Genomic DNA, 13,796 nt, shown 5'->3' with positions numbered 1-13,796 from the left:
TGATTTTTTTTTTTTCCGTGGTTATCTACATGATCTTTAATTAACTTCTTCAATGAAGCAGCAAGCCCAAGAAATTTCATGTGATAAATTCTGAGTCCTGAAGGAATGTCAGTAAAATCTAGACATTGCCCTTGTTGCTTCTCTCATTACTCATCGCTCCACTTTATGCTCCATCAGGGATTTCTTTTGTAAGCGTTTCAGAATTCATATGTCGTAAGATTATTTTTAGTGTGTGTCTTAAGATGCTTTGTGCTTGCGGTGTGTCATTCCATATCTCACAAGTAAAAAACGGCCATCTTGGAAGGTGCCCAGTTTATCGCTCACCTCTTTGGGCTGTTGGCTGTACGTTTTACCTTGTCACTGTTCTGAGTTGCCTGCATTACCTTTTTTTTTTTAACCCATTGTATGACTGATCTATTAGTAAAACTGTGCTATACCCCCAAATTATTCATAAGGCTTCATCAATCGCATGCCGTGCTTTCTCGCTTGCATAAAAAATGTTCCCGTTTTAATTCGCTTTCACTCCATTCATAACGCGCACCTACAAATAAAGCCATTGACCGCTTTCTGATTTTTCTTTGACATTCCTTACTCTGGCGAGTTGAAACATTTTCAACAAGCATTTAGAATTTTAAGAGCTGAGAAAATTACAGAGGAGCTACAAATATGTTTCAATGTGTCGGTGTATTCCTGTGTCGGCGCACTAGCTTGGACTACAAAAGAGGTGTGCCCGTGGATTTCTCTTACGACTTGGGGGAACTCGTGGACCTATTCTTTTCGTTGTCCAGGCATTCACCCATGTATCTACTCCTTTTCCTTACAGATGTCCGAACTAAGTTGATTGAAAGAGAGGGCAGTGTACTAAGATGATTTATATGTATGCTGTATCTCCTCTATATTGATAGTAACTTTAAACGTCTATTTCGTAATATGCCCTTGAACATGCCAAATGGAGGAGGTCCATAGAGCAGAGTGGACCCTATGTGAAAGATCAAAACTGTCCCAATCATTGGTTTTGCCACTAGGAGCATAAGAGATGGTGTTCGTTTTCTCCGCCACAACCTTTCCACAGTCCTTGGGTCAGTTCCTCACCTCCTTGTTTGCTGACAAATGCAATTTCTCCATGGAGTCCTGCTCCGGTCTACCTACCCGGTAGCAAAGGGGACAGTACTTACCACAATTGGGCTCCTTTTCTACAAAGGCCCTATAGATATTGATAAAAGAGGGTCCTGTATGCACACTTCTTTCCAGCATTGTATTCTTCCAATGAACAAGCTATACAGGCCTTGTTCAAGGTCCTGTGCATAAAGAACATCACTGGTTGCACTTTGGGTTTAAAACCAAGGATTAAGGGCTCATGTCCACGGGCAAAATATGATTTAGGATCCGCAGCGGATCTCCCGCATGCGGATCCGCATCCCATAGGGATGCATTGACCACCCGTGGGTAGATAAATACCCGCGGATGGTCAATAAAAGGGATTTTAAAAAAAATGGAGCATGAAAAAATCTGGACCATGCTCCATTTTCGTGCGGGTCTCCCGCGGGGACGGCTCCCGCGGGCTTCTATTGAAGCCTATGGAAGCCGTCCGGATCCGCGGGAGACCTAAAATAGGAATTTAAAAGTATTTACCCATCCGGAGCGGACCGGGAAGGTCTTCTATTCCTCACGGCCGGATCTTTCTTGCTTCGGCTCGGCGGATGTGCCCGGCACATGCGCGCGGCACGTCGACGTGCCGCCGGCGTGACGAATTCATCCGCCGGCCGAAAAAGAAGATCCGGCCGTGAGGAACAGCAGACCTTCCCGGTCCGCTCCGGATAGGTAAATTCTTTTAAATTCTGCTTTTCAGCGCTCATGTCCGCGGGGCAGGAGGGACCCGCTGCAGATTCTACATGTAGAATCTGCAGCGGATCTGATTTTCCCCGTGGACATGAGGCCTTATTGTTTTAAGGCCGCCTGCACACGGGCGGAAATCCTGCCGCGGGATTTCCCGCGGGATTTCCGCCACTGAAAGTTTGCATAGGAGTGCATTACAATACGCAGTCCTATGCAGACGGCCGCAGTTTGGCCGTGCGAAATCTCGCGCGGCAAACAAACCGCGGCATGTCCTATTTTTGTGCGGGGCACGCACTCACCCGGCCGCCGGCTCCGGTCTGCGCATGCATCGGCTGCGCGGCAGCCGACACATGAAAGAGCCGGGGCCGCCAGGCGCGGGTGAGCACGCGCTCATCCCTGCAGGCTCTCGGGTCGGGTCTCGCGGCGAGAATTCTCGCTGCCAGATCCGACCCGCTCGTCTGCAGGCGGCCAAAAGCACATTTTATTTACATTTTGAGGAGGAAGTGCTTGGCCCGAACAAGAAACAATGTTTTTATGGACCTTTTTTTTTAAAGTAATTTTTATTTATTCTTTTTAAACAAACTCTTGGTCTTATACTTGGCTAATTTCATTCCACGATGGTCTTTATGCACAGGATCGGCGCCTAGAACAAGGTCTGCATACTTGTTGGAAATATGCATTGGAAGCCAACACAAAGGCGTGAATCCTGGAAAGGACTGAGCTGGCAATTCCCTAAAGACCAATTATATGGATGCATAGAGAGTGCTACCTGTTGGCGCGTTCACCTTTAAATATTCATATAACCATATGTGGAGCACCTCTCTCAATTATTTGCCTGTTTATCCTTTCTATCCAGCATTATTGATCCATGGAATGGTTTCTTGTCCTTTCAACTCCTCAGCCCCCCCCCCCCCACCTTCCTATTCAATAGTGGATAAAACCATAAATTAAAATGTAGCTGCTGTATTTTCTGTGGCCTTTTGCTCTATTTTAGTACACTGCCCCCTCGTTAACTTACGTTTTATTGAATGTTAATGTTTTATTGAATGTTTCAATCCATAATCAATGTTGGTGCCTTAGTAGGCACTTACATTTGACCGACAGTCAAGTCAAGCGGTTGATGTTTCCTATTTCCTGTTGCTTGACTACATGGGCAAATTCGGCCTTTTTTTTTTATGGCCTGACTTTGTATCCCTAGTCTGGCAACTTTTTGCCCTCGGAAGTTGCATGTTCAGTGAAACCTTTTGTATGCAGAATATCTTGTGATATGGGATCTGCTTTCCTACGGATGGTTGAGAAAATAGGTCCTTATCTAAGTGCTTCAGTGAAGGCACCACGATGGACTCCTTTTCTCTCCCAAATGCACGTGGGTGTCAGCACAGACACTAAGTTTCTCGATTTTCCCCCCATCTTTCCTGCTAAATAACTTAACTGGAGTTTCTGCTGAACTATCTTCAATCATTGCTCATCATATGCAGGAAAGAACTTAAAGAGGCAGCAGTCTAATTACTCCGAATGTTTCCATCAATTCAAGATCTATAGTGGAAGAAAAACAAATTTGCTATTTGACTTCCTATTTGCCGAAACGGCACTTAGAATTTCATAGCAAAATTCCATAAGTTCTGTAACGCTGACTTTCTCGATGCTGACACTACCATGCATATATCCAAGAGATATACGTATATATTCAGAGTTGTCACAAGTTTTTAAGTTGGGTTTCTGATTTATGTGATGTAATACAAGAATTCAACACTAGGTCCAGATTCGGCAGCTCGAATGCTTTCGTTAAATGACTAGGCCCAGAGATGGTTTTTCTGTGGCTTTGCCCCCACTTGTGACAACTCTATGTACCATTTGTGGACTATTAAACTGATCTCTCTCTGTTTCTTTGTGGCAATATGCTTAGCAGGCATTCAAGAACCTTGCACAGCGCTCTGTCCTGACCGAAGACCATGCCACTGAAGCCCCAATGAACCCCCCCTACTTTTTGGACTCCTCTCTAGTATTTAGATTGTAAATGGAATCATTAATACATAACCACCATGCTGATGCACAGACAGAATGGGGGTTCTGTATTACAACCTTTATCTTGCTGATCTTCTTGAAGTGAAGCATTGATCGTTATAATCTCAAGAGAGTGTCCTAAGTAGCGTATCTTAAGTTCTGCTGAAATTACCAGCAACCACCTTTGAAAGTAGGCCCGTGGTCAAGGTACCTGTCACTTCTAATGTTAGTCAAGACCTTTGCGGAAGTGGTAAGTTGGTAAGTTGAAATATTTTAAGCCAAAACCACTGGGAAGAAAACGTAAGCCAATCCTTTTTTTTTCTCTCCAGTTGCTTTTCTATGTGCGTTGTAGACATAAGATGTAAATTTTTGTTTTTTCCCTTTTTGTGTTTCCAACTTTCTTCTGCTGACTTATTACCAAGAGCATTGCCTCACGTTGGTAGCCAGTCCTGTATTTGCTGTAGCTCCTGATGTACTCAGTAGTGATAGAAATAGTGTTGGTTCTAGTGGATGCTTATTGTTGCAGGCACTCTTTAGCAAGTGGTCAAGGCTGAGAATAGGATTGAGGAACCTGATCAGTTATGGTCTTTGATTGGCATCGGCTAACTTTCCATCTACTCAGAATGCAATATTGCTTTTGGTGCTTTATTAAAGGTTTTAGTTTTGGAAGAAGTACTAATAGTTCTAAAAGGGTCAGTGTAGGATATGGATTTAATGTTTTTTTGCCAAAATCAAGCAGAATGCATACAGCGTTAAGTTGTGTTATAACTTGTTAGACATCCGGCGGTGTATATTGAACTGCTGATGATTAGAGTTGTCAACTGTCCAGAAATTCTTTGACAGTCAGTTGTTTTTTTTTTTGTTTGTTTGGTTTTTTTTTATCCATTTTTCATTGTCCATGAAAAAAATATTGCTGCCTCCATATTTTTTTTTTTTGTGGGCACTAGTTCTTGGCCCGGTCATTATGATTGGACTTCTCATTCTACAGCTCACAGTAAACGCTGGAAATTAAATTGTATCATTATATTGAGCTCTAAATATACTTTATCATTCATTTTTTTGTTTTTCTAATTTTTCCATAAAAAGATGTTAAGCTGTTTTCACACCTGCCGTAGGGCTTTCTGTCTTTTTATTCCATTTTTGGAGTTAATTGTTTTGATATATTTTTTTTTTCACCATTGATTTCGATGGGTCTAAAAATAAAACAAAAACCAGAAAGCTGCAGTTTACTTCCATTCTTTTATGTTTCCATTATAGACATCATAATAATAAAATAAGCATAACAGAACGGAAGCAAATGGGAAGCTGTTGTGCTTGAAAACCCAATGGATTCAAACGGAAATGTCTAATTCCATTTCTTCTCTCCAAAAATGGAGTCCGAATGCTCTAACACAACTGTGAACACCATCTTAGCTGTCCATGATTGTTTAATACGTTGTCCAGAAAATAGACGAAATTGAGATTGACAACTGTAGCCATGTTTGTCTACTAATATGAAGTCTTGGACTTCGGGCAAGAGTCCAAATATATGTTCCATACACTGCTTCAATAACTGCCAGATGTCCAGCAAATTAAAGTGCTAAGTGTTGCTCATTCCTTTTGAAGTCTTGTTCCTCCCGCAAGAACTTAATAATGTATTTAACACGGACACCAATCTTAGTGTGTAACTATCTTTTCTTGTTCCCCCCCCACAACCTTCGCATAGGAGGCTGTGAGTTGGATTTAGCTAGGTTTTTCCAACTCATCAATGAAATGGGAGGTATGCAACAAGTGACGGACCTCAAGAAGTGGAACAAATTAGCTGACATGCTCCGCATCCCTAAAACTGCGCAGGATCGCCTGGCAAAGCTGCAGGAGGCCTACTGTCAATACCTTCTCTCCTACGACTCCCTTTCGCCCGAGGAGCACAAGAAACTGGAGAAAGAAGTTCTGCAGGAGAAAGAGAACTTGGAGAAGAAGAAAGGTCCACTAGAGGGGCATTCTGAGAATGCATACAGATTACATTTGCTCCCAAGGTATGAGCCCAAAAATGGATTAATTAATGGAGTGGTGCACCGAAATGGCTTGCGTGGGAAGCTGAAAGAAATGGACGTTCCTCTGAAAAATGGAAGACGAAGGCTGTTTGCTCAGGAAAAAGAGTGCACAGAAGAGGAACCGCAAGACAAAAGTTTATTTGGTGACCTACACAAGTGCATTTATAAAGTAAGTCAAACGAAAATGTTATACATTGCTTTGCTGCCACAGATCATACCAATCTTTGATTTAGACAAAGGTTATTGTATGAAAATATATGCAAAAAAGATGGATGCAAACGTTCTAAAATAATGAAAAAAAACAACAACCTAGCATTCACCTCTTCAACCCAGCACCGATGCTTTGACAGTCCCCTGCTGGTCTTTGTCCACAGTCAGCCAGTGATGACAGTAGTGTGAAGTATGGCCACTGAGGCCAGTGATTGGGCAGAGGAACCGCCAGAGCATCTACCTTTGATCAGCAGGGATTGAAGTTGGGAGGGGATATTTTTGTTTTAGAACACTTGCTGCTCCTCTTTTGTTTTCAGTCAGCCAACAACTCTAACCCCTTAACAGCCAAGCCTGTATGGACCTTAATGGCCAAGCTAGAGTTTGAAAATCTGGTATCTGACTTTAAGGTCCCAATCACACAGGCTGTCAACTGTCAGATCCACATCAGATTTTCCAGATGTGGATCTGACTGTTAACACGGAGGCTGATTCGCAGATTACAGTTGCTGATTTTGATGCGATTCTGTGTGTGGATTTAGCGCCTGTCAATGAGGGAAATCTGTGTGCCGCAGAACCCACATGTGGAAAAATCCATGCCACATGACCTATTGTGCATATTTTCATAACGTTCTTTAGAATGCTAAATTGATGTGAATTTGGTCACAAATTTCAGCCCCGATTCTGCCATGTGAAATGAGTCCTTGCAGAGAAAAGCTCTGGTAATGTTTTGCACATCCAAGTAATTCCAACACTGCTTTTCGGTATGTATTATACTTTATTTAGGTGGTAAAAGTAGGCTGATCTGATTTGTGTGTTATTTATCAACCCTTTCCAATCCAGCGTCGGACCTCGTTCAACACCCGGCTGACGCGTTTCCAACACTATTTAAAAGAGAGCTCAGATGTCAAGAGCGCTCTTCTGAATAAAGTGTTGGAAACGCGTCGGACCTCGCCCAAATGGGAGCTATGCAGACCGCTGAACACCTACAGCTAGGAGTGTAGTGAGTATTCTTATCACTTTTTTCAGAAATTAATGCAAATTAAGTGATTAAAAGTGTCTTTTTTTTTTTTTTTTTTTTTTAGTTTAGCAGCCCTGTGGACCACAAAGTTCTCATCTCAACATCTAATGGGATTTACCTATTGTGTGTTCATAAAATATATTTTTTAGATGTATGGATGTCTTACACAGCACCTTCATCTGTAGATAAAACAGTATTAGGTCAAATGTCCTCGGGTGAATTTGATTTGCGGAATCCGCGCAGGGCACCTGTGCAGGAGATCCGCAAATCAAGCCACCCATAGGGATCACGGGCGTCCACAAATGGATGCAGACTTGTTTTGCGGACCGGAAAACAAATCGCAACATGCTCCATTTTTGTGCAGTTCCCGCATGGACAGCTTCATTTGAAGTGAACGAAAGCCGTCCGATCCACAGCACACCCGCAGCTGACACTGCAGATGTGCTGCGGATCCCGCGAAAAAGCAGGAGATTGAAAAGGAAAAAAGAACTGTACTGCGCATGTCCAACGGCGAGCTGTGAGGACCATGCGCAGTACAGCGAACCTGGAAGTGGAGAGGTCTGCGTGGATGCTGCCGCCGGAATAATACAGGTACGCAGAGCTCACTGGCCGTGGGCATGGCTGGATTCCGTGCGGGATTTACCGCACGGAATCCTATTTACCTGTGAACATTGGGCCTTACACTAGTGATTCTGTGTTAAGGAGTCTAAAGCATACTTGTGATGTCAAACAAAAAAGTGGAGAGACCATTTCAACACATAAAGGAGAAAAGTTCCAATCATGTTTGCCAGTACATATAACTATGTACCATCACCCAATGGGGATTACTTCGATGGCTTGTTGAGATAGTCGTCTATGACAGCGGTTGCCCAATGTTTACGTACTGTGACCGTTGAAGGCTATGATGGCTGTATCTGTCATAGTTCGAGAACTAGCATCTGCCCATGATGGATACATCCGCTACAACTCATTAAGGGATTAAAGCTTTCATGTTGGCTACATTTTCAGACATGCAGTGCTCCAAATTTGTAACTCGGCCCTAAAATTTCGTATGAAAACTAATTTAGGCGATTACAAATAATACTATTAGATGTTCCATAAATCCGATTATGTGGACATGCATATTGAAGAATCCGTTACCCCCCTTTTTTTCCTGTCCTCTTGGGTCCGTTGATATGGTATTTTGAAAAAGTATTTAACAATTTCTTCTATCTTTGCATATTTGTCACACTGGAATGTTTTATATCATGAAACTAAGGAATCACAGAATCCAGAAAAAATACTAATTACCTCAAAAATGTCTTCACAGAATAGGATTAAAATATAACCTTTATTGACTTTGATGAAAAAGAGCAATTTGGCAATTAGTGCCAGATAAAGACACAAAATTGACGAAAGGGGAGCCCAGATCATGAAACTACTTTTAATATTAGACAAAGAAAACCCAAGTAAACGCAAAATACTGTTTTTAAAGGCCGATATAATTTATTGAAGGAAAAATACTGTTCAGCTCTCCCTGGCCCTATGTGAAAAAGAAATTGTTCCCTTAGCTGCTAAATCAACCAGTTAACCAAATTCGACTACAATTGGGTTCAGTTTCGCTAGTCGCACCCAGGCATAGTTAGGCTGCTATTACACAAGCGCTAATGGCTGCCACTAGAGCTCGTAGGTTTCCCAACAATTACCGGGCTGAACGGGAAAAAACACAGGTGCTGCCCCCACAATTACCGCTATTACATGAGTGTTAACTGTGCTCATGTAATAGCAGCCTTACTGCCAAACCTGTCAAAAGTAAGCATTACTTAAATTGAACCTCTCTAGCAATGAGAAGCGGCTAGAAAGTCTCAAAAAGCAGTACTTAGGAGATTCAAATACAGATGCAATGCAAGGCCATTGAAATCTACCAGTCAGGGAAGGGTTACAAAGCCATTGCTACGGACTCTTGGACTTCAGCAATCCACAGTGACAGCCCATTTTCTACAATTAGGAGAAAACTTGGCAAAGTGGTCAACCTTTTCAGGAGTGGTCGGCAAGTGCACATCAACAACTCATCCAGGAGGTCCCAAAAAACACAGATGGACACGGTAATGTCAATTATTCAACAATAAGGAAGATACTGGGCAAAAATGGCATCTGTGGGACAGTTGCAAGGAGCAAACCATTGCTGACCAAAAAGAACACAAAGGCTCGTCTTGATTTTTGGACAATTTGTAGACTGATGAGTTCAAGGTGGAACTTTTTGGAATACATGGGTTCAATTACATCTGGCTGCAGGCCAACACCGCATTTCACAATCAGAACATCATACTAACAGTCAAACAAGGAAGCAGTGTGATGATCTAGGGCTACTTTGCTTTGACAGGACATGGGCGACTTGTCATAATTGATGGAACCATGAAGATCCTGAAGGAGAATGTCTGCCTGGCAGTTTGTGACCTTAATCAGTTGGATTATGCAGAAAGGACTGTGATCCAAAGCGCAAAAGGACGTCTACCTCTGAATGGCTCAAAAGAAATACGATTAAAAGGGAATTTTCAGGACTTAAAAATAATTTTACTGCCACAAAATGTATAAAAGAAAAAAAAACCATAATCTTCTTCATTGGTAGCTTCCAGCCCCGTCCTGGAGCTCCAGTGCCCATGTCTCATAACCACGAAGAAGCAGGCTGGCTGTCACTTGTGCATTGTGCTTGTCATCCTTCAGCCAATCATAGTCTTCAGTGGACATGAAAGAATCAGCACTGAAGCCTGTGATTAGCTGAGTGGTTCATGCACAATGTACAGCACATGACTGCCTACCGGCTTCTTCCAAGTGGTGGACGCAGAGACTCCAGCGCTAGACAGGGAGCTGCTGGAGCAGGTGAATATTCTCTATTTTATACATTTCTGAGCCAATGATTTTTTTTTAAGTCTCGGAAAACCCCTTTAACCCTTTCCAATCCACTGTCTGACGTCTGAAGACATTATGATTTAAGGCTGTACAGCTCTGATGTTGAAAGACGTCCGTCGGGGTTCTCTTACTGTATATTGCCAGCCTCTGTGCTGTCGGAGCCTATCCAACGTGTCACCTCATGCAGTACTGGCTTTAGCCAGCAGATAGCACCATTGTGTAACGGCAGAAAAAGAGTAAGCCCCCTAGGAAAACTGGGATACAAACTGGATTGGAAAGGGTTAAGGTTTCGGAGTCAAAAATCCTTTTAACCGAATTAAAACAATTCTGAAAAGCATGGGCTGAAATTCTTCAAGAGCAACTGGAAAGACTTTCTCACAAGTTATTGGAAATGTTGATTGCAGTTGTTACTGCTGAGGGTGACACAACCAGTAATTAGGTTTAGGGGTGCAATTACTTTTTCACATGGGTGATACAGGTTTTGAGTAAGTTTTTATGGAATGATCATTTAAAAGCTGCATCTTATGATTAGTCGTGTGTCTTCATCTTATAAAAATTAGTTGGATGATCTGAAACATTAATGTGACAAATTAGCAAAAGTATAAGACATGGAATGAGGGGCAAATACTTTTCCACAGCACTGTATATGGAGGAAGAAAACTGTGATGTCTGGTAAACAGGCTGCTGCAGCTTGTAATCCTCCCATCAAGGGTAACGCAAAACTGTAGCTGTGGAAGATTTGTGGACCCGGGAGAGGTGAATAGAAGCTTGTTTACTGCGTTTTAGTGTTGGTAATAGTGATGAGTGAGCATACTCGCTAAGGACAATTACTCGATCGAGCATTGCCCTTAGCAAGTACCTGCCCGCTCGGAAGAAAAGGTTCGGCTGCCGGCGCGGGTGACAGGTGAGTTGCAGCAGGGAGCAGGGGGGGAAGAGAGGGAGGGAGAGAGAGATCTCCCCTCCATTCCTCCCTGCTCTCCCCCGCCGCTTCCTGCCCGCCGCCAGCAGCCGAACCTTTTCTTCCAAGTGGGCAGGTACTCGCTAAGGGCAATGCTCGATCGAGTAATTGTCCTTAGCGAGTATGCTCGCTCATCTCTAGTTGGTAACTTTTCTTTTTGTTTAATTTACCTCAGACAACCCCTTTTAAGCACTTTTCTTTAGAATTACAGCCGCCCTACAGGCCGTCCCAGCGATAGTCATTCCTGTGTCTATGTCTGTCCTTAGCATAGACCTGCAATAAAGGAGCATGAGCCATGTTCATTATTTACCCCAGCACATTGGCTGGTCGGTAAAATCGCTCCATCAGACATGTACAAGGCACAGTTACACTTCTATGTACGGGCCTGTGTAAGCATTGTAGGACGATGTTCAAGGACCGGGATGGGGGGGGGGTTTCACTGTGAAAGCAGAAGGGCGACCGTGCGGTGCAGTGGCTGCAGTAGAGTATTAAAACAGCCCTATTGGCAGGGGGTCTGGAGGTTGGACCCTTAACCAATAAAACATTGATGGTCTCTCCATCGAAGTCTATACACAGCATCACCATCCCTTCTCCGGGCATCAGCATTCACATCCTGGATGCTATTGAAAAAAAATCTTGATAAACGGAGACTTAAAGGGGTTTTCCAGAGAGAATACTATTGATGACCTATCTTCAGAATATTGAAAGCCATGCCTGTAGTTACAAGTGCCGGCCACTACACAGAGGTCGTCGCAAAGACTTCCGCTCTGACCTCTGTGTATTTGCGGCGCTGACAGCATGCACCAGCTCAGCTGACCGGTCAGGGTCCCAAACGACGGACCCCCAGCCAGTCAACTATTGATGATCTATCCTGATGTAGTATTTTCCTTGCAAACCCCTTTAAGGCTCATTTACACAAGCTGAAAATCTCTCCACTGTAACAAGCATGATCAACAAAGCATGCCGATCGGCGCTCGTTCTCTGCTCTTCACATGGCCGTTGATTGTTAATACAATTGGTCATCCGTTTGGCTGAACATGCATATATTGGGGGTGCACAAATCTTCTTGGGGAACGTGGTTGTGTCTGTATGTGGACTCTCCACTGCTGTCTGAAGTACAGAATACATTAGGCCTGTGCCTTTATATCTGTGAAGTCAATCCAATGTGTGTCTTGTGATACAAGCACTGTCTGATATGGCGAGTCTAAAACTGCATTGAACTTTGACAGGACACAGCCAACCACGGACAGCGCGTTTTGTACCCACATCGGGCAATTCCCCCCCCCCCCCCCCCCAACCGTGAATGTGTGATGATACATCAGCGCAGCTTATCTCCCATTGCTGTATCATACATGAAATGTTGAAGTCCTTGCAGGTTTTTTTTGTCTCACAATAACCTTCTTTTCCCCTTCAAAATCAAGCTCAACAATCCTATTGGCTGTTCAGGAATGCTGTTACCATGGTGACAGAAGTAACTGGAGATTTAAAGGAACATGACCCTTTTAATAGACTAGAGTGTATTTTGCTATTAGCTTATATAATTCTGTAGATCTAGTGTGTGATGATAGGATTATAAGGCTCTTCCTATTTCTGTTATTTGCAGCAGATGCAGAGCTGTTTACGTAGGCAGGGAAATGCCATTTATGTGTTGGCAAATGTGTGTCTGATATGGAAAGGTTCTTATGTGTGGAAAATATAAATGTGTCATATCTACATTTTTTTTTAAAGTCACTGGAGGAACTAATAAGAGCGTTATGCCAGAATTCTAATGAAAATAATGGAGCAGGTTTTTTCTTAAGTGCTCTTTGCACCACAAAAGTTTACTACTTTCTGGAATTTTCCACTGCCCTCACTACATTTATTGAAGAAATGCGGGTTTAGCAAGGGGAGGGCGGGCCCTGAATTGTATTATTATCCTGCATGGAAGCGGTTTCCAGGTGTGGTGGAGGGCTCTGGATGTGATTTTATTGGGAGGGGGACATTCTGGATGTGATTATTGTATTATGAGGAGAGACCTCTGGGTATGATTATTATCCTGCAGGGTAGGGAGCTCTGGGTGGTTATTATACTGCAGGGGAGGGAGCTCTGGGTGGTTATTATACTGCAGGGGAGGGAGCTCTGGGTGGTTATTATACTGCAGGGGAGGGAGCTCTGGGTGGTTATTATACTGCAGGGGAGGGAGCTCTGGGTGGTTATTATACTGCAGGGGAGGGAGCTCTGGGTGGTTATTATACTGCAGGGGAGGGAGCTCTGGGTGGTTATTATACTGCAGGGGAGGGAGCTCTGGGTGGTTATTATACTGCAGGGGAGGGAGCTCTGGGTGGTTATTATACTGCAGGGGAGGGAGCTCTGGGTGGTTATTATACTGCAGGGGAGGGAGCTCTGGGTGGTTATTATACTGCAGGGGAGGGAGCTCTGGGTGGCTATTATACTGCAGGGGAGGGGTCTCTGGGTGGCTATTATACTGCAGGGGAGGGGTCTCTGGGTGGTTATTATACTGCAGGGGAGGGAGCTCTGGGTGGTTATTATACTGCAGGGGAGGGAGCTCTGGGTGGTTATTATACTGCAGGGGAGGGAGCTCTGGGTGGTTATTATACTGCAGGGGAGGGAGCTCTGGGTGGTTATTATACTGCAGGGGAGGGAGCTCTGGGTGGTTATTATACTGCAGGGGAGGGAGCTCTGGGTGGTTATTATACTGCAGGGGAGGGAGCTCTGGGTGGCTATTATACTGCAGGGGAGGGGTCTCTGGGTGGCTATTATACTGCAGGGGAGGGGTCTCTGGGTGGTTATTATACTGCAGGGGAGGGGTCTCTGGGTGGCTATTATACTGCAGGGGAGGGGTGTTTAGG

General features: G+C 43.8%; 1 protein-coding gene across 2 annotated transcripts in view; it reads left to right on the top strand.

Annotated features, from left to right (window-relative positions):
- The window catches only part of JARID2 (jumonji and AT-rich interaction domain containing 2), a 167,615-nt gene that overhangs the window by 121,695 nt on the left and 32,124 nt on the right, over nucleotides 1–13,796 (top strand). For both annotated transcript variants that reach the window (XM_066579388.1, XM_066579389.1), the window contains exon 8: nucleotides 5,546–6,042. In XM_066579388.1, coding sequence (XP_066435485.1) covers nucleotides 5,546–6,042 — 497 coding nt within the window. The remainder of the gene's footprint in view (nucleotides 1–5,545; nucleotides 6,043–13,796) is intronic.

The sequence above is a fragment of the Eleutherodactylus coqui genome, chromosome 9, assembly GCF_035609145.1.
Source record: "Eleutherodactylus coqui strain aEleCoq1 chromosome 9, aEleCoq1.hap1, whole genome shotgun sequence".
Taxonomy (NCBI): domain Eukaryota; kingdom Metazoa; phylum Chordata; class Amphibia; order Anura; family Eleutherodactylidae; genus Eleutherodactylus; species Eleutherodactylus coqui.
Note: the sequence above shows the minus strand (reverse complement) of the source record. Positions and strands in the feature narration are given on the sequence as shown.